We start from the raw sequence: 24,901 nt of genomic DNA, 5'->3' as shown, positions 1-24,901 counted from the left end.
TTTCTCTCCCCCCCGACCTCAGCGTTGCAGCTCCTGTCGGCAGCCATCCTGTCAATTAGCGGCTGCCGGGCGCGAAACCCGGAAAGAGCTGTAATCACCATCAATTATATCGCGATCACGTCGCAAAAGGTAAGTTTTTTTATTCGGATTTGCCACGCGCACCTTCACCCCCCACCGCTGCCAACCCGCCACCATTTCAAAATTGAGCCCATGATCTAAGTTGTACAAAACTATTGTATCTTTGGACAGAAACAATAGGTTCACATTTATCTGGTCAGACTATGGGTCAAAATTTTCTGGATCGTACTTACACTGAAATACTTCGAAAGTTACGCCTGTTTATGCACCAATCTAGCCAACAGCAACTTATGCCGCAATATCCTGAGTATCTTATTAGCATATGTTGAAACATAAAAACCAGCGTAAAACAAACGGAAATCAATGTAAACAATCAGGGCCCGAGGAAAGCACGGAACAGAAATAACGATTTCAGGTCCTGCTGCATCTGAAGTTTTGGGCGTAAATTTATCGCCCATTCAGAACTAGGGTAAATGCAGGAAACTTGTCTTCTCTGGTCTTTTAGATGGGGACGGAGCTATGTTAATGAGCTAAATAGGGTTTCAGCAGATGTAACTTGGGAGCAGGGTAAATGATTGAGGAAATTCGCGCTAAGTGGATTCGGCATAAAACTGGCGTAAATCAGTTACTTGTGAATTTCCTTGAAGAAAAAGGGCACAACTCCGTTCTTATGTTTGTGTTATGCTGCAGTTTTCCAGAAAATTTTGGGTGGTTGTGTGTATTCCTTCCTGCCTCTGTATTTCATATTATTCCTGGTTGGCACTGTTGCAATTATAGGTAGTTGAAAAGGGGTCATGGTATGATACTGAGCCATTCAGATTAGGGAGGTTTCAGGTTTGATCTCTTTTGTATCTTAAGTTAGTTGATCTCAGGGAAAACATAAAACTAGAAAAGGCCCTTCATCAAGTCTGTTCTTTCCAGCAGGCTATTTGTATTACATTGTCATCGACTCCCTCAAACTTAATTTCCTGAGGAAGGTGAATAAAATCTCCAAGAAATTGATAATATTATGATAGTATTTAATCCTGACCAGCTGCATTTTATGGATGACCTTCCCAAAGTCCCAACAGGACTTGAGCTGCAATTTTCCATGCAGTGTTTGATTATCCATGTCCTCCCACTGGATTGGTGGTGGGGGGGATTTTGAACCCACCCACCTCACTCTGCCCTGACCCCAGCAGATCTCCCAGGGTCTGCCTAATTCTAGTAATTGTGGTCGGCACCCAACAGTACCTCTGGTCCTGTAGGATTCCACATATCAAATGGCGAGTGGAGGAGTGGAGGGGGAAATGAAATTGCTGCAGCATGGTCGGCAATACTGGTTGAAAAAAGGTTGGAATTTAAACATTTCTGCGACTGATTGCATTAAACTTTAAATTCCTCATCTGCTTTCATAGCAATGGCATTCTTGATGCTCAGTATTGTTGAGGCATTAATGAGAGCAAATAGGTCAGATGACCGAGTTCCATCATTAACATTCATAAATGGGTAAGTCTATCCAACAGCTGCCCATACTTCCAATGGAACATTCTGGAAGTGGCAGGGGAGGGTGGGAAACTGGCAGATTGGCTTCTGACTGAATTTCCCACATCTACATAGAAATTGTCAGAAAACGGGTGGTAAATGCTTGCAAAATCCAGGCCAGATGTGATTAAGTAAACTGTGACCGCAGATTTTAGTACTTACTTAACTATGCATGGCATCTGAATGTATTTCCTCCATCTAGCAGAGACGTTTTCTCTGTTGGAATAAACAGCCCTCACCTGAAAACAAATTTAAAAGAAAGATATATTTTAATAATTTAATTCAGTTGGGTTACCTTAGTTTATTTTTTGCTGAGATGCTTAAGTGAAGGGCCAAGGTGAATAATGCTGCACACCAGCAAGACTAAAAACATAGGAGAAGAAGAAGACAAGGTGAGACAGGAATTGGTGTTTAGATGATATCAAGGTTGGGATTTATATGAAGGAAAGACAGAAAGGGATAAGCACACCATTTTGAGCTGCTGGGAAAGAATATGGCTAATTTATTCACTTGTAGTCCCTGGGAAACACTCAGGAGAGGAAAAGGGGACAGAAACCTGCTACATTAGGAGCACTCCTGCACTTCCTGGCCCACAAGGAACCTTTGAAAATATACAAAAAGGCCACTTATCCGGGCCTCCTGTGGCCAGGATTCTTGCTGCTGCCAGCTTTCGCTGGCTGGTTGGAGACTGGGTGGGCCTTGGTCGGGCTTGCGGTTAAAATGGCGAGCGCATCCCGATGACATCATGTGGACATGACTTCACCATTTAAATTAGGCCCGCACTCCTCTGGGGCATGCGGCCTTCCCATCCCTCAATTCAAGCAAGTAAGATCATGGGAGAGGTGGAAACGCAGCACAAACCTCCTCTGTCACCTTACTCCACCTCCGCCAGCACCATTCCCGCCGGAGTGGGTGGGGGGGGGTTAAAATCGACCCTGACGTTTACTCCTAATGCGTTAAAATAGGACACATTTCAACACAGACATAAAAAGGAGGAAGAGCATAGAGAAGTGCATATTTGGATATAATATTACATAAATACTCAAAGGTATATAGTACTTATACGCCAGTGGAGTTAAAATGAGCAACAAGAGATTAGGTCCATTGACACAGAGAGTTTGGCTTCAATGCTGATCTTGTTGATACTTTGATTTGATTGGCATTGGTGAAGTAACAAGTTGTGTGACTGAACAAGTTGGTTTGAAATAACATTCCTGAAACTCAGCCAATTACTATTCAGCAGCACTTTTACTTTGATAAAGATCTATGGACAGCAGACATGTGATTCTGCTGGCTTTATTGACACTCACAAATTTAAATTCTTGACAACCAGAGGGGATATCATATTAGATACCTCCTTTTCTTGCCCATGAAATGCATGGAACCGTTTGTGAGCATCTGCATATTTATGTCACAATGCTATTTTGTACCACTACGTAACCATTCAGAGGCACAGGACAGGCTCCATAGTGATTCCTATGTCTGGTCTGCATTTATGCTTGCTCCAAAGATCCAAACTTTGAAAGAATATTATCTAAATTGTGCACAGAACCAACTCAATTATCAATACTCTATGTGCATAATGACACTCAATTTCATAATGATGCAATGGTTCCCAGGCCTACCTTGAACTTTTACAAATCAATATTAAGATCAAAATAACTTCAGTGCACAATGAGTTGTGAATCTCCATTTGAACATTGCTCTCCCAGGACCTGATCATGAGGTAAAAGTGCCTACAGTTAGTTTTACTGTGACAACAATTCATCAGTGTTACCAGCACGCCTGCAACTTGGAAAAAGATGTTACTGAGTTCAGTTTGACCATTCATAACAGTTTCACTCAGCTCCAATTCATTTGAAATGAATTATAATTGCAATAATAATTTTGCAATTTTTAATTCAGATTTAATCTCTTACATTAGTTGTCACTGGATTCCTTACAGCCCACCCTGCTCTTTTCTAAAGGTGCTAATCAACACCACATTAATTTCCTTGCCTGGCAATCTATTTCACAGATCCACTTTTCTGTAGGGAATAAAAGCTTCCTTCTAATCGCAAGTCTTGCCTGAGGCTTGATAATTTCATACATATATCCTATAGCTGTGCACTGACAGTCCAAGTTAAAAATAAACTGATTACATCTATATTGTCCCCTCTTCTCAATATTTTGAAAATCTGGATGTCTTTTCTCAATCTTTTTTCTTTAATGAAAATAAATTCAGTTCTGAGTCTTTCTTCATAACTCAGAGCCCTAAATTCTGAAATTATTTCAATCACTATTCTGATTCCTCGCCAAAGCTTCAATATCCTGTTGAAGATAAGCGTTCCAAAACTGCACGCTAAGGCAAAACTGTCTACAACGTTCACCACATCTGCTGTTTTTTTGTTAATAAAGACAGACTTGAATTTACATAAGGAGAGATTTATGCTTCAAGTGCTCCTGGCACATGCCAGGAATGAAAATAAGGGAATTGCACACCCCAATGTGATTTTTTTGTGGAAAATAATGGGTTGGGGGTACAATTTCTCTATTTTCATGGGTTGGGGAGGGATCATGACTAACAGGCCTTTGGTGGGTAGTGGGACACATCTCAGGCACCCCCATGCCGAAGTGGCTGGAAAGTATAGCAGAAGTCTGCCGGCCAGGGGGGGCAGTTCTGCCGCTCGCCCCCTCCCCCCGTCTCGGGAAGAGGTTGCCTCCATTTGCCCCCTGTGTAAGGATACCATTTGTAATATATATATATTTTAAATCTGCCTCTCACCTTCAAGGGACCTGAAGGCCCCAATTCAGGCCTGGACTCCCAGGTGGACCCCATAGCCACCCACTGGTGAGATACATCTTGTGAGACCAGGTGTACCTGCATCAGTTCCCTGTATGTGGAAAGATGCTTACTCCACTTCCTAGTAATCTACTTAATTTCCAAACAAGAGCACATGCTGAAGAAAAGACATCGTATTAACGTGTGATACGTTCTGGTAAACCAAACAATTCCATCCTGTGTTCCAAGCGTAAATTTGTTGGTGGTTATATAATCTCGATAATTTCATTAAATCTACATGAAGGGACTTGGGGGAAATTGAGAATTTCTTTTTCATTGAGTGTATACACTCCAATATTGCACACTCTACAAATGGATCATTGAACTTTTCCTCATTTATACTTAAATGCATTGTTAGCTACTTGAGTAGTGTTAAAGGCTCCCATATGTGATAAACACATCTTAATGCAGAAACCAAGGGTACATGCTGTATTAACTTGAAAGGCAATGATGAAGACTCATATGCCATAGAGAACTCTGCATGGAGTGAATAGATAATGAAAAGAGAACATGGAGAGGAGCTTGGTGATAAAAGAACCTAACAACCTTACAAAGGGCCATATTTACATGATTTCAATTCAAGAAACCAAAGATTAATTGAGTCTCTTCCTAAAACAGGAAAACCAAGCAAAACATTATCTTAATTATAGATGATTGAGTAAAATAGTTTGTTCACTTCTGCAATGTGATATGGTTCACATTAAGAGGAAACATGTCTGAACATGTTATAGCGAGCACAATAACAATCAAGTTCAAAGCCACTTCAAAGAGCAGTTATTTATTTCTTCCAATTTTCTCCTTTTTGCTCTTCTCGTCCTAAAGGTGATGACTCATGCTGTTTGATGAGTGTCTATTTTTCATGTGTAAATACAGAGGGCCTGACTTTTGTCTCTATCGGCCCATTTTTCAGTGTGAACGGGATGGTTGCGAGAGGAAAATAGTAAAAATAAATTTACTGCCATCTTCCCATCCGAGGCCCACCCAATGCAATTTTTGAGCAGGCCTCAATTTAGGTGGCTAGCGCTCCTGCCGGTAACAGGCAAGTCAAAGGCTGCCTGCTTGGGGACAAGGGCTATTCCCTTCACATCTGGCTCATGGCATCTCCCTGAAACCCATGCTTGCTGGCTAGACTGTGATACAACCAGAGCCATGAGTCCACTAGAGCCAGCATCAAGCGGACCATTGGAGTGCTCAAGCAATGCTCAGATAGTTTACATTTTCCAGGAATATTGTAGCACTAACTCCTGGTCTGCTTTGCTCTCCCCTTCAAAAATACAGGACTGTAAAGGCTGGGCAGCTATCCAGTCAGTTCCAACACTCCATTGGTCACTCTGCTGTGTGGCAGGGGATTGTACAATTTGCAGTGCTGTTGGAAACAGAAGTATTGTGGGTTAACTGGCAGGCAAGAATTCTTCTGAAAAACTATAGTAACCACGGTTAACCCCCAAATAGCACACCAACAGCAATTTCTAAGCAATATATCTTTACAGATTACCCTCTTTAATTTTAATAAAGAACTATGGGATACTTATTCTCATTGAACAAATCACTAAGCTTTAGTTGGAAATAATAATTGGGGCAAGAGATTTGATATTGCTTCGATCTGCTCAGAAACCAGTATTTACACTACCTCCAGGATTTTTAATGCAAAATCATGATACTTGGGCAACAAATCACTTCAGGTATTAAATGTAAAAGTTTGCAGGTTTTATTGTGGATTGACATGCCTCGCCAAATCACTTGTCCCAACATTAACTGCCAAAAGTAACCATTCATCTTACTCAGAATGTTTGTAAAATATACTTTGTTCTATTTCTTTCTCCATTTCGTATTCACTCCCTTACTCGAGTTTACTCCTAGTTTCCCCCCTTGGTTGAGTGGGTGGAACAGACAAGCACAGAGACATCATTTAATACTGCTGCTCCAATCTTGAGATGCACTTCTTTAAATGAGGCAGTTACAACAAGTTGCATTTATATAACGACTTTAACGTAGCAAAACGTCACAGGACCATAATCAGACAAGAAAATTGACACCAACCCAAAGAAGGAGACATTAGGACAGGTAACTCGAAGATTGGTCAAAGAGGTAGGTTCTAAGGGGTGTCTTAAAGGAGCTGGAGAAGTGGAGAAGCTTAGGGAAGGAATTCCAAAGCATAGGGCCTAGACAGCTAAATGCACGGCCGCCAATGTTGGAGGCGAAGGAAGTCAGGGATGCACAAGTTGGCAGAATTTTTTTTTTGTATTCATTCATGGGATGTGGGCGTCACTGGCAAGGCCAGCATTTATTGCCAAAGCCTATTTGCCCTTGAGAAGGTGGTGGTGAGCCGCCTTCTTGAACCGCTGCAGTCCGTATGATGAAGGTTCTCCCACAGAGCTGTTAGGTAGGGAGTACCAGGATTTTGACCCAGCGATGATTAAGGAACGGTGATATATTTCCACGTTGGGATAGTGTGTGACTTGGAGGGGAAAGTGCAGTTGGTGTTGTTCCTATGTGCCTCCTGCCCTTGTCCTTCTAGGTGGTAGAGGTCACGGGTTTGGGAGGTGCTGTCGAAGAAGCCTTGGCGAGTTGCTGCAGTGCTTTAATTGCCAGACTTAGTTGTGAGGAGGAGCATAATAATTTACTGGGAAGACCACGAGTCACAGGCTAGGGGTGCTCAATTTCATGAAGAGTGCTCCATCAGACGCAGTTATGCAGCAGGAGCATCAAAACAGAACAAAGTGTGCTTCTCAGAGATTAATTTCAAGACCTTCATCTAAAAACCGTAGGAATGTAACATTCCAACTGTAGATCACAACGCAGCATATTCAAACATATACTCAAAGATATAGGTCCTCTCACTTTATTTCACTATCTAACTTTAATCTAATACAAGCAATAAGTCCATCTACAACTCAAAGTCTTTACAGTACATAACTATCCTCTCCTCAGAACTAAGTCTAGACCTTCTCAGTAACTTTTCTGACCTGGCCAAGCTCATTTCCACAAAATGCATCTCTAACCTCACTCCAACAGATACATCCAACAATTGATTCTTAGACTAAGCAATATCCCTAACAAAAGTCTCTTCTACGAATCCTCCAGATTTTGTTGCTGAAAAGAATCTGAAGTGACAATGTATCACAGGCATTTATCCCAAATAAGATGCTGTACTTCCCAGTTTTACATGTTTAAACTGTAACGGACCAGTTTAAACATAGGGCAATCACCGTGGCCTAGAAATTAGTATTGAAGTTATTAGTGGATTAACACTTTAACTCATTCATGACATTCCTTTGTCCACCCTTTTAACTCATTTAAAATAAAAGATAGGGGAATGTGATATAAATACATTAAATGTTTGTCCACTAACATTGACAGCAATATGCTAACAGTATTACCCAGTAATATAAACAGTTCTCAGCTGAAAGGGTTTAACGATAAAGAAAATATGGCAACATTCTCAATATGTTATTTAAAGGAACTCACCATTATCCCATTTTTTCTTCTGTTTCCATTAGGTTTTTGGTTCCCTTTTTGCAAATAGCTAATAAAAGAAAAATTGATATTAAGCAGTTGATGATGGAAGAAACCTAGGAAGCCATTTTTGACCAAAAGGAAATGCATTGACAAATGATGTGTGTCACACATTTAATATTGCCTCTAAATCTGTGCTCAATAGCAAATTAAGTTTCTTCAACATCACTGTGTTAAAGCATAGCAAACAGACTACAGAAAGATGTCAAAAAAATCTTCACTGATTTGATATCAAAATAAGAAGTGATATCACCAGGCAGTGTTCTCTGGTTTTATTAAGCTTAAAAACTATTACATCCATTTATTATATTTACAGTTGATTATGCTGCAAATGTCGTAAATAGAATGTTGTCATAGCTGGCAGTTAGAATGGGATGTAAATATTGCCACATGTGAGGCTGACCACAATTCAACTTGTGACTTTGCCATCACAAGTTATTGATTCAGCATCATATCTCATTGCGAGCTATGACATGCTTCTACAGCTCTTGTTAAATATTAGTTGCTGCATTTGTAAAAGTAAATTCATTTGTAAAAGACTTAGGAATTGAGCAAATAATATCAAAATTTGCTGGTGTTATCAAAGTGGTGGGTATGGCAAATTGTGATGACGATTATGCAAGGTCATCATGAAAGAAAGACTTGCATTTATATAGCGCCTTTCCCAAACTCAGAACATCCTAAAGCACTTCACAGCCAGTGAAATACTTTTGAAGTGTAGTCACTGTTGTAATGTAGGAAATATTAAACATGGTGGGCGGATAGGTGTCAGATGCAGTTCAATGTGGTGTTTTTCCATCTAGCAGAGAAATCCAGGGTACACAGGGGACAGACCGTACTGTTTCCAGTGCATATACCAATGGTATAATGGCTCATTGTTTATCTGGTAGCATTCTTTCGCAGATACTTCATGCCTAAGGTCATGTTTTGGTTTATAGAGAACGAGAACTTGCTTATAGAAGTTGATTTTAGTAGTGAGCATGATAAGGAGTATTGGGAACAAGCTCAAGTTGTAATATGTGTCACAAATAGTAATATATGGCCTAGTGATGTAGTGCTACCATTGTCCTTTCAGAATGTAAAAGACATAAGTCAAGAGAAGTTTAACCACAAGTAGGCTATTAAAATCTTTACTGCAAATACTTGGAATATTCCATCTCCTAATATAATTATTTATTCTGGGGAAGAAGATGGTAAGGTTGCATTTTGAATTGGTTTCAGTGGACAGAATGGTTATATGATATTTTTACACATATATATTTCTTTGAATCTGAATGATATGAAATATAATTTTCAGGGAGTGAGAATACCAAAGTGTGTAAGGAATAGTTTTTACTTGATATGTTACATTTGAGAAATCCCAATACTGATTATACTACTTTATTCAGACTGGGATAAAGTACATGGTTTATCGAGTTAATTCCATGTTACTAGTTTGAAATAACATTTTTAAAGAACATTGTCTATGAAAAATAGTATTTGATATAGCTTTTTTATGTACTTACTAACAAATAATGCAGTAATAAAAATTATATTGCAATACATTATTGTATCATTTGTACATGTTAGCTTGGCTCATTTGGTAACATTTTCATTTCTAACTAGAATCTCGTGGATTCAAGACACACTCCAGGACTTGAGTACATAATCGAGGCTGACTCTTCAGTGTAAACCTGAGGAAATTCTGTATTTTCAGACAAGTTAAACTGTCTGCCTGTTCCTGTGGTTCAGGTGGAGATAAAAGATCCCACAGTACCATTTAAAGAAGAGTAGGGAGTTCTCCTGGTGTCCTGGCCAACATTTCTCCTTCAAATAACACGACCAAAAACAGATTAATTGGTCATTTATCTAATTTGCTATTTGTGGGACTTTACTTGGTTGCCATGTTACATAGAATTACATAGAATGTACAGCACAAAAACAGGCCATTCTGTCCAACAAGTCCATGCCAGTGTTTATGCTCTACACGAGCATCCTCCCACCCTTCTTCATCTAACCACATCAACATATCCTTCTATTCCTTTCTCCCTCATGTGTTTATCTAGCTTCCCCTTAAATACATCTTTGCTAGTCGCCTCAACTACTCCTTGAGGTAGCGAGTTCCACATTCTAACCATTTTCTGGGTAAAGAAGTTTCTCCTGAATTCCCTATTGGATTTATTAGTTTCTATCAGATATTTATGGCCCCTAGTTCTGGTTTCCTCCACAAGTGGAAACATTTTCTCTACGTCTACCGTATCAAACCCTTTCATAATCTTAAAGACCTCTATCAGGTCACCCCTCGGCCTTCTCTTTTCTGGAGAAAAGAGCCCCAGCCTGTTCAATCTTTCCTAATAGGTATAACCTCTCAGTTCTGGTATCATCCCAGTAAATCTTTTTTGCACCTTCTCCAATGCCTCTATATCCTTTTTCTAATAGGGAGACCAGAACTGTTCACAGTACTCCAAGTGTGGTCTAACCAAAGTTCTATACAAGTTTAACATAACTTCCCTGCTTTTCAATTCTATCCCTCTAGAAATGAGCCCAGTGCTTTGCTTGCTTTTTTTAATGGCCTTGATAACCTGTATTGCTACTTTTAGTGATTTGTGTATCTGTACCCCCAGAACCCTCTGCTCCTCTATTCCATTTAGACTCTTATTTTCCAAGAAGTATGTGGCCTCTTTATTCTCCCTACTAAAATGTACCACCTCACACTTATCTATATTGAAATTCATTTGCCAATTACTCACCCATTCTGCAAATTTATTAAATTGTCACAGTCCTCCTCAGTACTAACTATACCCCCCCCAATTTGGTGTCGTCTGCAAATTTTGAAATTGTACTTCTGATTCCCGAGTTCAAATCATTTATCTAAATGGTGAACAACAGTGGCCCCAGCACCGATCCTTTTGGAACACCACTTCTCACCTTTTGCCAGTCTGAGTAATTACCTTTAACCCCTACTCTCTGTTTGTCTACTTAACAATAGTGACTGCACTTCAAAAGTACTTCATTGGTTGTAAAGTATTTTTCAATGTCCTGAAAATGTGATAAGGCGCTGTATAAATACATTTATATTTATATATAAATCATTTTGACACACATTATATACAACTATTCTTGGGGGCTCTTCTGCCAATCAAAGAAGAAAACATTGCCAAACACTTTTAATGAAGACAGTGCCTCTTTTAACCTTTGTATCCTTGTTGTGATTTTGCAAATATGATGCTTCTGTGTGTCTGATCTCATTATTATGCATAGTGAAAGCTGTTGTAACTGTGAAACTTTAACAAGTGTAAGGAGGAGCAGAGTATCTAACTCCTCCTCCCACTCTCCTGTTTATAAAACTATCAAAATGCGGCACATATGCCTTCCAGCAAAAACCATTCTATCTTTTCTCTCACTTTTCAAAATTAGCCTATGATTTTCCTTGATTAATAATTTAGTTAACAAGCTCCTACTTGTAATTGAGAAGTAGTCTGTGCAAGATACAGGTACCTAGTCGATTCCCTAATAAGTGGAAGTCATAATTACATCAATGAATGAACAGTCATTCTGTTGTAACGAAGATTCTTTCTAACATTGGCCAGATTTCCTCCTTTCTGACTGAGAAAAACTGCGATGCTCTAAGCAGAAAGCTTTTGCAATTCCAGTTATATTTTACAACTACTTAGTTGGAGTTTAAGATCCTGTTTAATATACTTCAATTATTGTATAGCACATTGTATTAACTTTCTTTTTACAAAATTTACCTTTAAGCTTCACAGAAAGTATGATACCATAACTTACAAACTAAAACCATCATTGTCTGTTGACCCTTAATCTAACTGCAATATTTTTCTACAACAACATAACTAAAGGAGTAAATATATTCACAGTCCAACCACTATAATCATGCTTAATACCTGTTAAATGTCACTTCATCAGCAGTTTTTATTTTAGCTGGATATCAGAGGATTAAAATCCAAAATCCTTGATTAAATTTTACCATCTTGTGTTTCATAACCAAACTTTGGGATTATAAAGGTAGAGATTCTGATGGGATAACTAACGCCAGCATAAAAATAGCATACATAAAAATGTGGTATGTGTGCATTGTGTTGGTACCTAAACTTTGCCAATCGGAATTTCTACTTTACCATATTATTTTAATCATGATACAAAGCTGCTTTTGATAGCTGTGGTTTGTTGGGTGTTCCTTGAGCTAAACCATAATTTGACATAATCTATCACACAAAATTGAATATTCTGAATTTTTCTCTCCAGAAACAGTTATAATTAATCACGGTTTTGTTACCTTTCTGTGACACTGATATTTGCTGTGTAAATTTGATTTATCCTTGATCCTTCAGGTCTTTGGAACACTGCTGATTAATAACGGTACCACACAGGCTCATCGAAAACTTAATTGTTTGTTAATCAAACTGCATTTTTACCTAAATTTATGGCTAGGGCAAAGTGGTAAAATAGTTGAGGCAAATTTAAATTACTTTTAATTCTATAAAAAATGAAAATAAAATATTGATTTATTTTACTATTATTAATTAAAACAAAATGTAATTCTTGTTTAACAAATAAACTGTTATAAAGTGTTTTCTTTTACTTATCTGTTCTTAACACTTCTGATTCATTATAAGCTATAATTAAAATATGACAGAAACATATTAAACTGATACAATTATATTTCAAAAGGTATTTGATAAAGTTCCACATGTAAGGCTTTTAAAGAAAATGTTGACTCATAGAATTAAGGATAAATTTGCTAACTGGACTGAATATTGCCTTGGCAATAGAAAGCAGGAGGGAAATATGCCAGGCTCTGTCTGGGAGGTAGTTAATGATTGAAGCTGGGCAGGGATCTGTTCTGCGTCCTTTGTTATTTACACTATCCATAAATGATACGGTGGAGGGAAATTTTAATGATGATATATTATAAACTTTGCTGTTAGTACCACAGCACGAGGTTAGGTGATTACTATGAAGCAGATTGATAGCATTCAAAGAAATCTATACAAATTTAGCAGATGGGTTAAGGAATAGGAGATGGATTTTTAATTTGAACAATGTAAAGTATTACATATTGAAGCAGGAAACATAAAACAAGTATGCACATTATATGCACATCAATTGACAAAAGTGGAAAATAAAATATATGGATGTGATTATCTACTATTCTTTCCATACTCTCTCTAATCATTATGAGGATGTCGTCGATTGGAAGGAATTGGATTGACAGCCCAGTAGCCTTTCTTCATTCCATTTTTTTATGTTTCTGTGTATTTATTTTACTTTGCAGTACTTTTGTGGGAAGAAAAACAAACTGTACTACAAAAAAACAAGACATGGAATGAAACTGGATGAAATGTAGTCTGTAAACACCGGAGGAGGTGGGGGGGAGGGGTGGTAGCTGCGGAAGGGGATGGTGGCAAAAGGAGATTTGCTCTCTTCACTATTTGTAGTAAAATCACAAGAGCTTTCTTTATATATGTTTACAATTTCCCTACAAATAGAGAACACTGGAAATCTTCCCCAGTGCATAAAATAAGCATATTGTTAAGATGATTTACAATTAAATTTCAAGTCACCTATCAGAAGTAAAAACAATATAAAAGAATTGTATTAAATTGGAATAAAGTGCATATGAGCAGCATCACTAATTGCTTGGTAGGAGATCATCAGGTGATGCGGGTTAACTCGTCCTCTGCTTCTGATTCCCAGAATTATTGTGTGAGTGACTGCACCTTGGTTGCATATCACTGGACCACGGTAGTTCCATCCTGGTAAATTCAGATCCAAGTTAAAATCAGCTTTTCCCTGGAGTCAATTTTATCAGGACTCTGCTATACAACCAATCCTCTGATTCTGGAGCATAAAACATTTCTATCTTTTTATTAATCCAAGGAGGTGAATTAAAACTATTCAATAAAGAAATAGGAATTAGAAAATTTAGCTAGATACTTCCTTTCACATTTTAGAATATTGTTGCTTAATTAAGATTTATTTTATTCTATTATATTTTAAGTAATGGCATCTAAAATTTATGTTTGCCTTCTTGTGTCTTAACCAGAAACTTGAAGGGGTCCAAGCCCCACCTATGGACTATCCCTTGGATGAGACATCCTCGTGAATAATAAAGCATAACATAGCATATAATCTCATGGCTTTAATTGAATGCAGGTTCATACCCTTGCCAAGGCCCAAAGTAAACACGAATCTCAATATAACTTGCCTCCTAAGGTTAAACTGCTTCACGTAAGCAATAGTGAAAAATAAATTGTGCACTTATGCTGAAAAACTGCACCAATTTCTCCAACACTGAAAAAACAGCAGCAACTTTAGTTCATGTATAGATTGAGACAGAATAGCATAAATGCACTTACTCTAATTTTTTAAACTTTTCAAATCCTGTGGCCACATAATGGCATCCATTCTGTAGATCATTTAACTCAAGGACCCGATGTCCCCCGCTTGGTGTGTAAATGTTCCTCACAGCCACAGAAGCGTTGATGTTATTTGTTACTTCATTTAAAAAAGTCTCAAAAGTTAGAATCTGCCTCTGGTTGACCACAAGCTTTCTTCCAGTAAAGAAAGGATCTCCATTCTTAAAGACTACCACATTCTTTGCCTGAGGGGCAACAAAAATACCCGTTGAGGCCATTTTCCTTAACTTAAAGACCAACTTTTTTTTCTTTATCACATACTTCAACTGCTACTAAAGTTATTGACTGCCGTGAGCGACTGTGCAATGCAAAGCTACCTTGGTTTCCATGGTGCTGTTTTCATCAATGGTTGCTTTGTGTGTAGTGCTGCCAGTAGAACAGCAGCTCAAGTCAATAAGATAAATTTACACCTATTGTTTGGTTACAAGCTTCTAAATCAAAGAATGCCACTGCTCTGAGTCATACCCATTTCCAAATAGGGATATTAAATGGGGGCTGGAGTTATACCCCATTACTATAGGCCCCATATGGACAGCATTCAGTTCCAAAAGGTGCCCCAAACTGAGTGCATTCTTCTTCAGTTTCTATTCAGGGCTGTTCAGTTTTAGTTTGTGCGCTAGTACAATACGAGTGCGGATTTTTAATTTCCTGTAGAAATGCACATGAGAAAATTCACATCAGGAATTTATATTAGATCATCATAAAGCATTATCTGACATTCTGTTAATGGTACCCAACTGATAACAATAGTGTTTGGCATCCTCAGGTGATTTGAGAAAGAGATGAAGCTTTGTTGTTGCAGGCTTCCAAGATGATGGTTACCATGGAGATATGGGGTAGAGGATCTTGGGGTTGTTAGTGATCAAACCAAACAAATTACGTTCATGACAGTTCTGTTTGGGTAAGTGTCAGATTAGGGATAGTCTCTATAATTTTATTCAAAGCTTGCTGTGGGAAAATAAGAGCTGTACATATAGAAATATAGTCAAATCTCTCTCTCTCTCTTTGGAGTATTAGCAGAATGTAACAGCCCCAGATCTTACATTCTGCTGATATCGTGATGTTTAGTTTATGTAACAAGTTAACTAACAAGAGACTACATGGGGCATATTCTGTACAAAGAGCAGATTACCGTCACAAATTTTCCATTTTTCTGATAATACACTGCTTTTGGTTCCGACTACAAAATACAATTCATCCAAAACATGGGGAAGAGAGGTCATGGTAAACATGAAAATGAAGTAAATGTCATAAGCCTCATTAAGAGCCTGTATTAGGATTAACAGTTCACACTGTTGAACTACAGCAGCTCCTTATTTTAGAAATGTTAGAAATTCTCTCAGAATTTTAATTGTTCACCTCATATGTTTAGCTGAAATGTCATGCCCTTTTAAGGTGAGGGGGATCATTGCTAGGTAATGAAACACTTTCGGGGTAATTTTAACTTAACCCGCCCAGCAGGAACGGAGTGGGTTCCAGTCAGGTGCCCGTTTTACACCCCATCCGATTTTACGCTCTGTTTTGAGTGTCAAGTTGAGCAGGGGTATAAAAGAGGCATATGAACTGAACCCGCTCCATTCCCGTTGGGCAGGTTAGGCTAAAATTAACTTTTATAAAATTAACTTCAACTTTTATATATCCTTTATCAGCAAAATGCTTTCTTGGGTCAAGTGTAACAGTGATTAAATGTGGAAGAAAGCTCCCAATAATGTGCATTAACCCCCACCCGAGCCATTTTCATGTATTTCAGTATAGAATTTTGGGCAACTTTACTCCATGGAGCAGTGGTTTCTGGAAACTAAATTGAGATTGCCCAGATTAATTTCATTTAGGACTTTTACAGCTAACAGATGGAAGATACTGGGCTGGATCCAAATTCAGAGCACAGATGTGAAAGGACAATCTACAAACCCCTAAGTGCTCATGATTCTGTGCTTTTTTTTAACTTTACTAGTATTATTTCATAGATAATTATACCCATCATATTTTACTATTAAATCGCTACATTAACTTAGAAATTTTTCAAAAAAAGCTTTTTGACAGAACTCATTCTGGCCACTTAATGATTATGAGAAGTTTTGCAATGCATTTTACAGATTTATCAACAAGGAAGAATTTAGATATTAATTTTGTGTGTATTTTTCTTTTAGCTTACAATTGACATATAAAAAATCTGTAGAAACTGACTGAAAAACACCTCCAGCCAACAGCAAGTATTGATTTCCTTACAGTCTAATAGATTCCCCCTTTATCTCACTCTGAACAGTCAAATGTTCTTTAAGTTTAATTATTATTTTTAAGTACCATGGTTTTTGTGGACGAACAAAATGACATAAAAGTGGATGTTGGAAAAAATTCGATAAAGGCCGTTTTCGGGCATGGGTAGCGTGATGCGCTATTACCCACCGCCCGATGGCCCCTACACAGGCAGCACGTGAATTTCGAGCTGCCTGCTATTTACCATGATATCTCCATGCAGCCAGCGCTACCTGCGCTGCTGAGAGGCTGCGTGGAGAATGAGGAAGTTGGAAATGGGGCGTGCTCAGCGCACATCATCAGCAGCCTGCATCTCTTAATGGTGCAGGTGCCCATTTTAGATGGGACATACGCAGCTCACTAAGAGGGAAAGATGGCCGCAAGGATGGCAGGACCGGCGCAAGAGAGGGCCCCATGCTTCACGGATGATGGACTGGAGGCTCCGGTGGAAGGGATGGATGAAAGGAGGGCCAACAAGTACCCGCAGGGTGGCAGGAGACCCTCCAGATTGCAGCTCCGCAGGCATTGACAGGTTGTGGCGTGGGTGCAGTGCCAAAAGAAGTTCAATGATTTGACACGAGTGGTCAAGGTGAGTGAATGCAAGTGGCAAGTGGCACATCCAGAGCCGTTTGTGTATTCGGTGGTCCTGTAGGTAACATCTCTCTGTCTGAACACTTTGATTGCCTTGACAACGGGCAGTTGGAAAGATTATCTGTAATCACCAGGTATTGTTCTCTGACTATAAATGCGGTAACCTTCCATGGAATCCGAATCCCACACTCACCTGACGAAGGAGAAAGCCTCCGAAAGCTTGTGATTTTCAAATAAAACAGTTGGACTATAACTTGGTGTTGTAAGATTCCTTGCATAGGTTAGAGGAGGGATCTGCACGTGGTGAGACACTGAGCAGAAGTGCGCAGGAGCCGGGGCGGGGGGGGGGGGACGGATACCACAGGTGCCAGCTTGCCAGACGGCGAGGTCGCTCACTAGTTCTGCTGCAGAGAAGTCAGATGAGGACTTCGATGGGCCAGGCTACAGAGGACGGCTGATGGGCGTACACCACCAAATGCTTGGGGCACTGGAAAGCCTGCCAGGAAGCCTGCACACAATGAGAAGGGGCACGGAGAAGTCCAGCTCCAACTTGGCACAGGACTTTGTGCAGAGCTCGGAGCCCATCCTTTCCAACATGTAACGGGTGGTCACCTCCATCATCACACCTGTGGAACCCACCATGATGCAGCGTCTGATGGCCGAGGTCGAGGCTACCATTGCAGCACAAACTGATGTCATCAAAGATCTGCATCTCCATCTGCAATGGAAGCTCAGACTGCTGCATATGAAGCTCAGACTGCTGCTATCGTGGCTGTGGGGATCACTGTGGAACAGGGCTTCCAGGGCGTCACAGCACTCCAGCAATCCGTTCTCCAGCTGATCACCAGGATTGCTGAGACACCGCCCCGGGAGAGTGGCAGTGGCATCATGGCAGTCGAACCTCCTGCCCTCTCTCAGGACAACAGCGTTCCTGCTCCCACCCCTGCCACTCCACCAGTGCCCCTGTTGTTGCCTATCGGCCAGACTGCTGCAGCCCATGCTGAGATGGTGCAGTATGAAACCGAGCCCTCCCGGCCCAGAGCTGCTTGAGGTCATCCTCCAAGGTTATCTGCATGCTCCTCCATTGAAGGCTAGCAGCCTCCCACCACCCATGTTCCAGCCACTGGGGAAGCACCTCGTCGGAGCACTAGGATAGGTAAAGGCACACAAACAACAGGCATTAAGGCAATGCACAAGGGTGAATAGTTCTGTTCTGTTTCCATAATGTCATTTATTCATTGATAAATGCGACTTTGAATTTGCATTTGGTGGTGGTTTTTATTGGTGTGATGAGCTGAGGGAGAAACCAATGTGCAATCAGATGGAGGGCGATTTGATTGTCTTGTGGAAGCGGAAAGGTGGGGAGTGTAGCATTGTTGGTAAGTTGGGGGATGTAGTTGACATTATTGATCGCGGGCACGGGTCAGGCGAGCAAGCAGAGCCCTTGCAGACAAGGTGTGTGGTCCCTGTTGCACACCTGTGTCTTCCTCCACTTCCTCTTCCGGCTCCTCCCCCTCTTCCTCCTCCTCAGTCTTTTCCTCCTCAGCTTCCTCCTCCTCCACCTCTGGCTCAGTATCTTCTCCGATCATTGATGGCAAAGGCTGGTCCCTCATGATGGCAAGGTTTTGCAGCATGCAGCATACCACCACGAATCTGCCCACCTGCTCAGTGGAGTACTGCAGGGCTCCTCCAGACCAGTCCAGGCAGCGGAAGCGTTGTTTGAGGAGGCCTATGGTGTGCTCCACGATGTTGCGTGTGGCAGCATGGCTCTCATTATAGGCCTACTGTGCACTTGTGCGTGGGTTCCTGACCAGATTCATGAGCCACAGTGTGAGGGGATAGCCCTTGTTGCCCAGTAGCCAGCCTTTGACTTGCCGAGGTGGGTGAAAGATAGCTGGCACGTTGGACTGCTGCATGATGATGAAGTTGTGACTGCTTCCAGGGGAGTGGGCATCGACCTCCATGATTCGAAGCGTGTGGTCACACACCAGCTGCAAGTTGAGGGAATGGAAGCCCTTTCGGTTGATGAAGACGGCTGAGTTGATATGAGGGGCACGCAGGGCAATGTGTGTGCAGTCAATGGCACCCTGCACCATGGGGAAGCCAGCAATGCGAGCGAATCCCCATGCTCGCTCGTTCTGCTTGTCTCTGTCAAGAGGGAAGGTGATAAACATGGTCCTCATCTGGTACAGTGTGTCTCTGACCTCTCTTAAGCAGCAGTGCACTGCACATTGCGAGATGTTGCACACGTCACCAGCAGAGGCCTGAAATGATCCTGAGCCGTAGAAATTCAGCACCACGGTGATCTTTACAGCCACAGGCAATGCTGTCCTTGCCCTGCTCTGAGGCTGCAGTTGTGACCGCACCAGTTGACAGATCTCAGTCACGGCTTTTTTGGTGAACCTCGGATGCAATCCTCCTCGGTCATGTTGAGATAAGAGAATTGGTCCCGGATGGCTCTCATTGGATAGGTTCTCCAGCTCAGTGCCCTGCGCCTCCTCGTTCTCCCTCTCCTTGCAGCTTGACCTACTATGAGTGGCTTCTCTGCATACTCCCAGTCATGCTCAATGCCCAGCGGGAGCCCTAGCAGACCACCCATGTTTGCCTGGAATGTTGTTCAACCATGGTTGTAACTTTCCGAATGATAAGGCAGTACCTGCCAAACCACTCTCAAATATACTCTAGGAACTCTCAGTAAGTATAGGGAACTTCAAAAAACACTTCCTATTCCACCAGCAGCCAGAAGCAATAATCCAGCAACTAACCTGCAAAACCTGCATAGTCCCTTTAAATAGCACTGGTGGATGGTCCTCCAGGCACTCTAAGCCACCTTCAGGTGGTTGGGGTTAGGACTGTGCGTTGAGTTGAGCGTTAAGTGCCAAAATGGTGTCTATCACTTTAAATCAACGTTGCATACTGCACGCATTTTCTCCCTACTTCACATGCTTCCGGTGTTTGGTATTTGCGCATGCACTAACTCCTATATCAAGATGGCGTCTGGAGCACTTCACGCTGGAAACGAGCGTGCACAGCCAAGACGCCATCTTGAATGTTGGACAGGCTGCTTAGCATCAAAACAACGGGTGCTACATGGCCTAATTTAGCACCCGGTGACTCTTATGGCTCAGTGGGGAATGCGTTACCTGGTATGGTAACATTTTCCCATATCCATTTTGGCATCATCTTGTAAAATAATCTGACATATTTTCCTATGCAAAAGTCACCAAATAAATGCAAGTTGTTGTGCTGCTGAGTCATACACATCAGGAAGATCCTTTGTTTGATTGCTGGTCTACGCAGAGTTGGCTGATCTCATTAAGATTTGGACTCAAGCGCTGGAACTTTCAACTTCGGCGGGGCATGAAGACGGGTAATATCAGATTGGCCACTCGTTATACACACCAAGTTTTCCTTTCCTTTGCGGTCAATAGAAAGGAAAATTGGGTGGGAGAATAGCAGGCGGCTGATCTGATATTGTCCATTGTACGTCCCCGCTGAAGTTGAACTCTGTCCAATGTCCCTGGGATTGGAAGGCAAAAGTCAGTTAGAATTCCCATTCCTGATTGCTATCCAGTCACCCTTGCTGGAAAGTATGCATGTGTGGTTATCAGGTGAGTACAGGATCTGGCTTGGCTGTGATAGATCCCATGGTGGAATAGCCTGCTCACTGTCCAGGTTCCCAAAAGAGGATTGGCCTTTTGAGTGAGGCACTGTAGAGCTGCTTATGCCTGTGCAACCATACACTATCATGAGTAAACACCTTGTGACGGAAAGAAGAAAGGACAAAAGGGGAGAAGAGGGAAGAAATGATGGAATTTTGGTGACATTGATAAGTTATTTATAAAATAACCTGTTTGGTTATGTTATTTCTTCTCTCCCATCTTTATGCTCAGCTCAAATTCTATTAGTGTCATTCATTTACCCACCTGTTCTTGTCTGCTTTGCTTATCAAACATGGAGACATCATTTTCAGAACAACATAGCTGCTGTGGCCTGTATATCCTGTTTGAAAATTGACCTTGAGGCATTCATCTGATTGGCTGTACTAATGCATCAGTAAAGATTCAGTGGGTGCATCAGAGACTGTCACAATCAGTATGTGACAGTATGAAAAAAGCCTTCACAAGAGATTTTTTAAAAACTGCAGTGATAACTGTCAAACATTAAACATATTAGTGATCCCCCCCAAGAAGTAAGAATTTCACAGATGTGTACCTTTAACAAATAATATCCAGAGAAGATGATGAACTTTTAATTTCCACCAGCTCTTAATGCAGTTACTATTTCCCATAAGTAAAAGCTTGACTGTCACAGCAAACCATTTTGTTGGAGATTTTCAATTTCTAAATTGCTGTAAGATCACTGTATTTAGCACATTTTGGTATTTTTGACATTGTTGGTGTTATAGTCAAATATAAAAGCTCTTGATATTTAAAAGATCTTTGGTTTTCTTTCCTTTTGCCCTGCGAAAAGAAATAGAAAGATATAAAATATCAAGTGATGCAACTATATATTTATTTGCTGTCACTGTCTAGACAATTTCATAGATTCAAAAAAATTGCTCTCTGAGCCTTAGTCTGCTTTTAAAATTGTAAACAATTTTACAACACCAAGTTATAGTCCAACAATTTTATTTTTAATCCCACAAGCTTTCGGAGGCTTCCCCCTTCCTCAGGTGGTGTGGGAAGGGGGAAGCCTCCGAAAGCTTGTGGGATTAAAAATAAAATTGTTGGACTATAACTTGGTGTTGTAAAATTGTTTACAATTGTCAACCCCAGTCCATCACCGGCATCTCCACATCATGCTTTTAAAAATGACAGTAATCAAGTGGATTACTACAATAAAACGTGATTTTGTTTAAAAAAAAATTGAAATTGCTAGAACTGTACTGCAACTTTTTCAGAGATTATTATAGGCCTCATACAACAATGAAAAGGAATACTGCAATGTTAATAGCAGTTTGTAACCAATATGGGTGCCTTCTCTATTAAACATCATGACATTATTACCTTCCCTTTCATAAAGTTCTTATCAAAATGCCAGACATACACTTAATTACAAGCTGATCTCCTGGGACATTGTCAACAAATGGTGGAGCACAGTTGTGATGCTTAGTGTGACAAGTGAAACTTTATATTTAAAATTTTGCACTGCTTGTTTATTTTATGATTGTTCTGAGTGGTTGAATTGCTTTCATTCATTTTTGCCAGAGAGAAGACAAATACTAGAACAACAGAGTAAAGGTTTAAGCATTCGGTCATCATTCGAGTAAGCATTGAGGCCTATGTATTAGACATGGTCAGGAGGATTTTCCTCTCAAGTTATGCCAGTTTTCTGGTGTAACTTGGATGGGCAGTGGCAGAACATTGGGCATTCTATTATGTCCAATTTCTGGCCCAGGAGCAATTTTCTGGTGTCATTTCTAGTGATGCAAAAGCACTGCCCAAAAACCAGTAAGGATAACCAAATAAGGTGGCAATAATAAAGGGACATTGCGTGCTACAACTTCCCTCATTACCATCATTGCAACCCTGGATACTAGTATCGCCAGCATGTTGCTGGAGTCCAACATTGCTGGGGCTGGTGCAAACCTTTAAAAAAAATTAAAAACCCACCTTGTAGCCAGATGCAACAGCCTGCTTACTTGATGATTGTAGACAAGACCTAGCTTTATCTCTCTCTTTCTCCAAAAGGTATTATAATTTGTATATATTTAATTCGGGAATTTGTATTTTGTACCTCTAGCTATACGGGAGTTAAGGAAGGAATTGTAAATGATTTAATAGCTGTGGTTTTTGATTTCCTAGATTGTACAGTGGTCGATTCAATGACGGCACTTTGGTAGCAAATAAAAGTTATTTTTAACCACACCTGGCTGATTCGCATGCCTAACTGATGTATATAAAGAGAGGCAGTAGAACAAGGAAATACGATGAATGTAGAAACAATGTTGAGTATCCATAAGAACCAGCTAGGAATCTAAAGTGCCTATTCCCCCTCCTCCTCCCCCACCCACCCATGACATTAGCTGCTAAGGTGGTTCAGTGTTTAACTTGTCCCTTTTAAGGTCTTTGAGAAAGTACTCTAAATAGCTAATTGCTGTCACTGAGGGAAGTATTTCTAGTTTGGCAGCTGCTTTAAATCTCCAGCTCCTTCCCTTGGGGAGAGACTAGGTTATCAAGATCACAGAAACCAGCAGGAAATAACTGTCTTTTCTATTTTTTATGCTTTAAAAAAAATCATTCAGTTGAGATTTGTTGCTGTTTTATGAATATAACATTTGCACCAATCAGAAATTGCATATTTGACACTTTCAGGAGTGACACTTTCAGATGTGATGGGTGTTCTAGATGCAGGACTTTTATTATACGGAGAAATAGATATTAAAAGGGTAAAACAAGCTTTGCTACATGGATATCTTCTTAGCATTAACCTTGGTCCATTTATTTAATGAAAATTGTAAATACTGTATTTAACAAAAAATTATATTGTTTATGTCGGAACGTGAGACAAAAATGGGACTGGAATTATTTTACTGAACAATCCCAGCTCAGTACTTTGAGTTGTTTTCAGATTCCTGTGCTAGTGATTCTGTAAATTGTTCATTATTAACGTGCATCCTTGATGGGGTCAGGATTAAACTTGGTTTGGAAATCCAAACCAAGTTTAATCCTGACCCCATCAAGCATTAATTGTCAAACCAGTTATATGTCTTATCAGGGTATAACTGTACCTATAGTAGCTCTTTACCTGGATAGATGTTGCTTTACGGATAATTGAAGTGGCATTGTTTAGCTGCACTCTTCTGTATTCTCTTTGCAATGCTGCTCTTCATTGGCTGGAGACATATGAAACCAAAAGATGAATTATAGACTACAAGCTATGACTCAACTTCATATCTTTGTCATCTATTAACTGATCACTTTTGTTCTCTCTGGCCTCCCACATTTCTGTTTGTTGCAATCTTTCTTTTTCTATTTTCTGGATACTGCTTTAGTCATTAGATACCACTTTGCAGTATGGAAGTCGTGCTTAAAAGCAGCATTGGAAAGAGGGGGCAGGAGTAATCCCCGGACTCCACAGTCATCGTGATCATTCCCACTCAGCTCCAATCCCCACCCTCCTGGGACTTACCTTTGGGAAGCTGCCAGCGAGGCAAGTGGTTTGACATTGGTCATCTTCAAATGCGTGAGCTGCCTGTGGAGCTGGAACAGGTGCCAGCAGCTCACGCAAAAAGTATTAATGAGTCTCAAGGCCCAATTTTAGGCCAGCCTCAGGCCTCCGGGTTATGGCCCAAAAACGGGCCCGGACAAATTTCTACCCTATTATCTTAGTTTTCTTAGAAACCTGCTAAGCCCATGGCTTTGTGAAGAAGTAAAATGATGGCTGAAATTATCTTCACAGAAGTTTTTGGAGCAATTTTGGAACTTTCTGATTTATCATTTTCCTCCATGCTTGCTCCCTGCACATTGGTGCATTTCCAATCTCCTCAGTTATGATTTCTTGCTGTTTACAGGATATGAAATTTGAGCCAATCAGTTGCAATTGTGACACAAAAATTTGAATGTGTGCATGGGTAATGCCTGAAGTGTGATGGACAAAATGTGCACTAGATGCACGATTTACTAGTAATTCTCCCATGGCACTGCTCATGGTAAGTGAGAAAACACATTGTTTTATAAAAAGAGGAACATTA

At 40.4% G+C, this 24,901-nt stretch overlaps 1 protein-coding gene across 1 annotated transcript in view; it reads right to left on the bottom strand.

The window, feature by feature from the left end:
• Window positions 1–14,623, bottom strand: part of dcdc2b (doublecortin domain containing 2B) — a 38,154-nt gene extending 23,531 nt beyond the window's left edge. The window contains exons 1-3 of the mRNA XM_068007028.1: window positions 14,299–14,623; window positions 7,892–7,949; window positions 1,765–1,841 (exon numbers count right to left, since the gene is read on the bottom strand). Of these exons, the coding sequence (XP_067863129.1) occupies window positions 1,765–1,841; window positions 7,892–7,949; window positions 14,299–14,576 (413 nt within the window). The 5' untranslated portion in view covers window positions 14,577–14,623. The remainder of the gene's footprint in view (window positions 1–1,764; window positions 1,842–7,891; window positions 7,950–14,298) is intronic.
• Between the last annotated feature and the right edge of the window lie 10,278 nt (window positions 14,624–24,901).

This window comes from Heptranchias perlo, chromosome 26, assembly GCF_035084215.1.
Source record: "Heptranchias perlo isolate sHepPer1 chromosome 26, sHepPer1.hap1, whole genome shotgun sequence".
Classification (NCBI taxonomy): Eukaryota; Metazoa; Chordata; class Chondrichthyes; order Hexanchiformes; family Hexanchidae; genus Heptranchias; species Heptranchias perlo.
The sequence above is the reverse complement of the archived record's forward strand: the minus strand, read 5'-3'. Positions and strand labels throughout refer to the sequence as shown.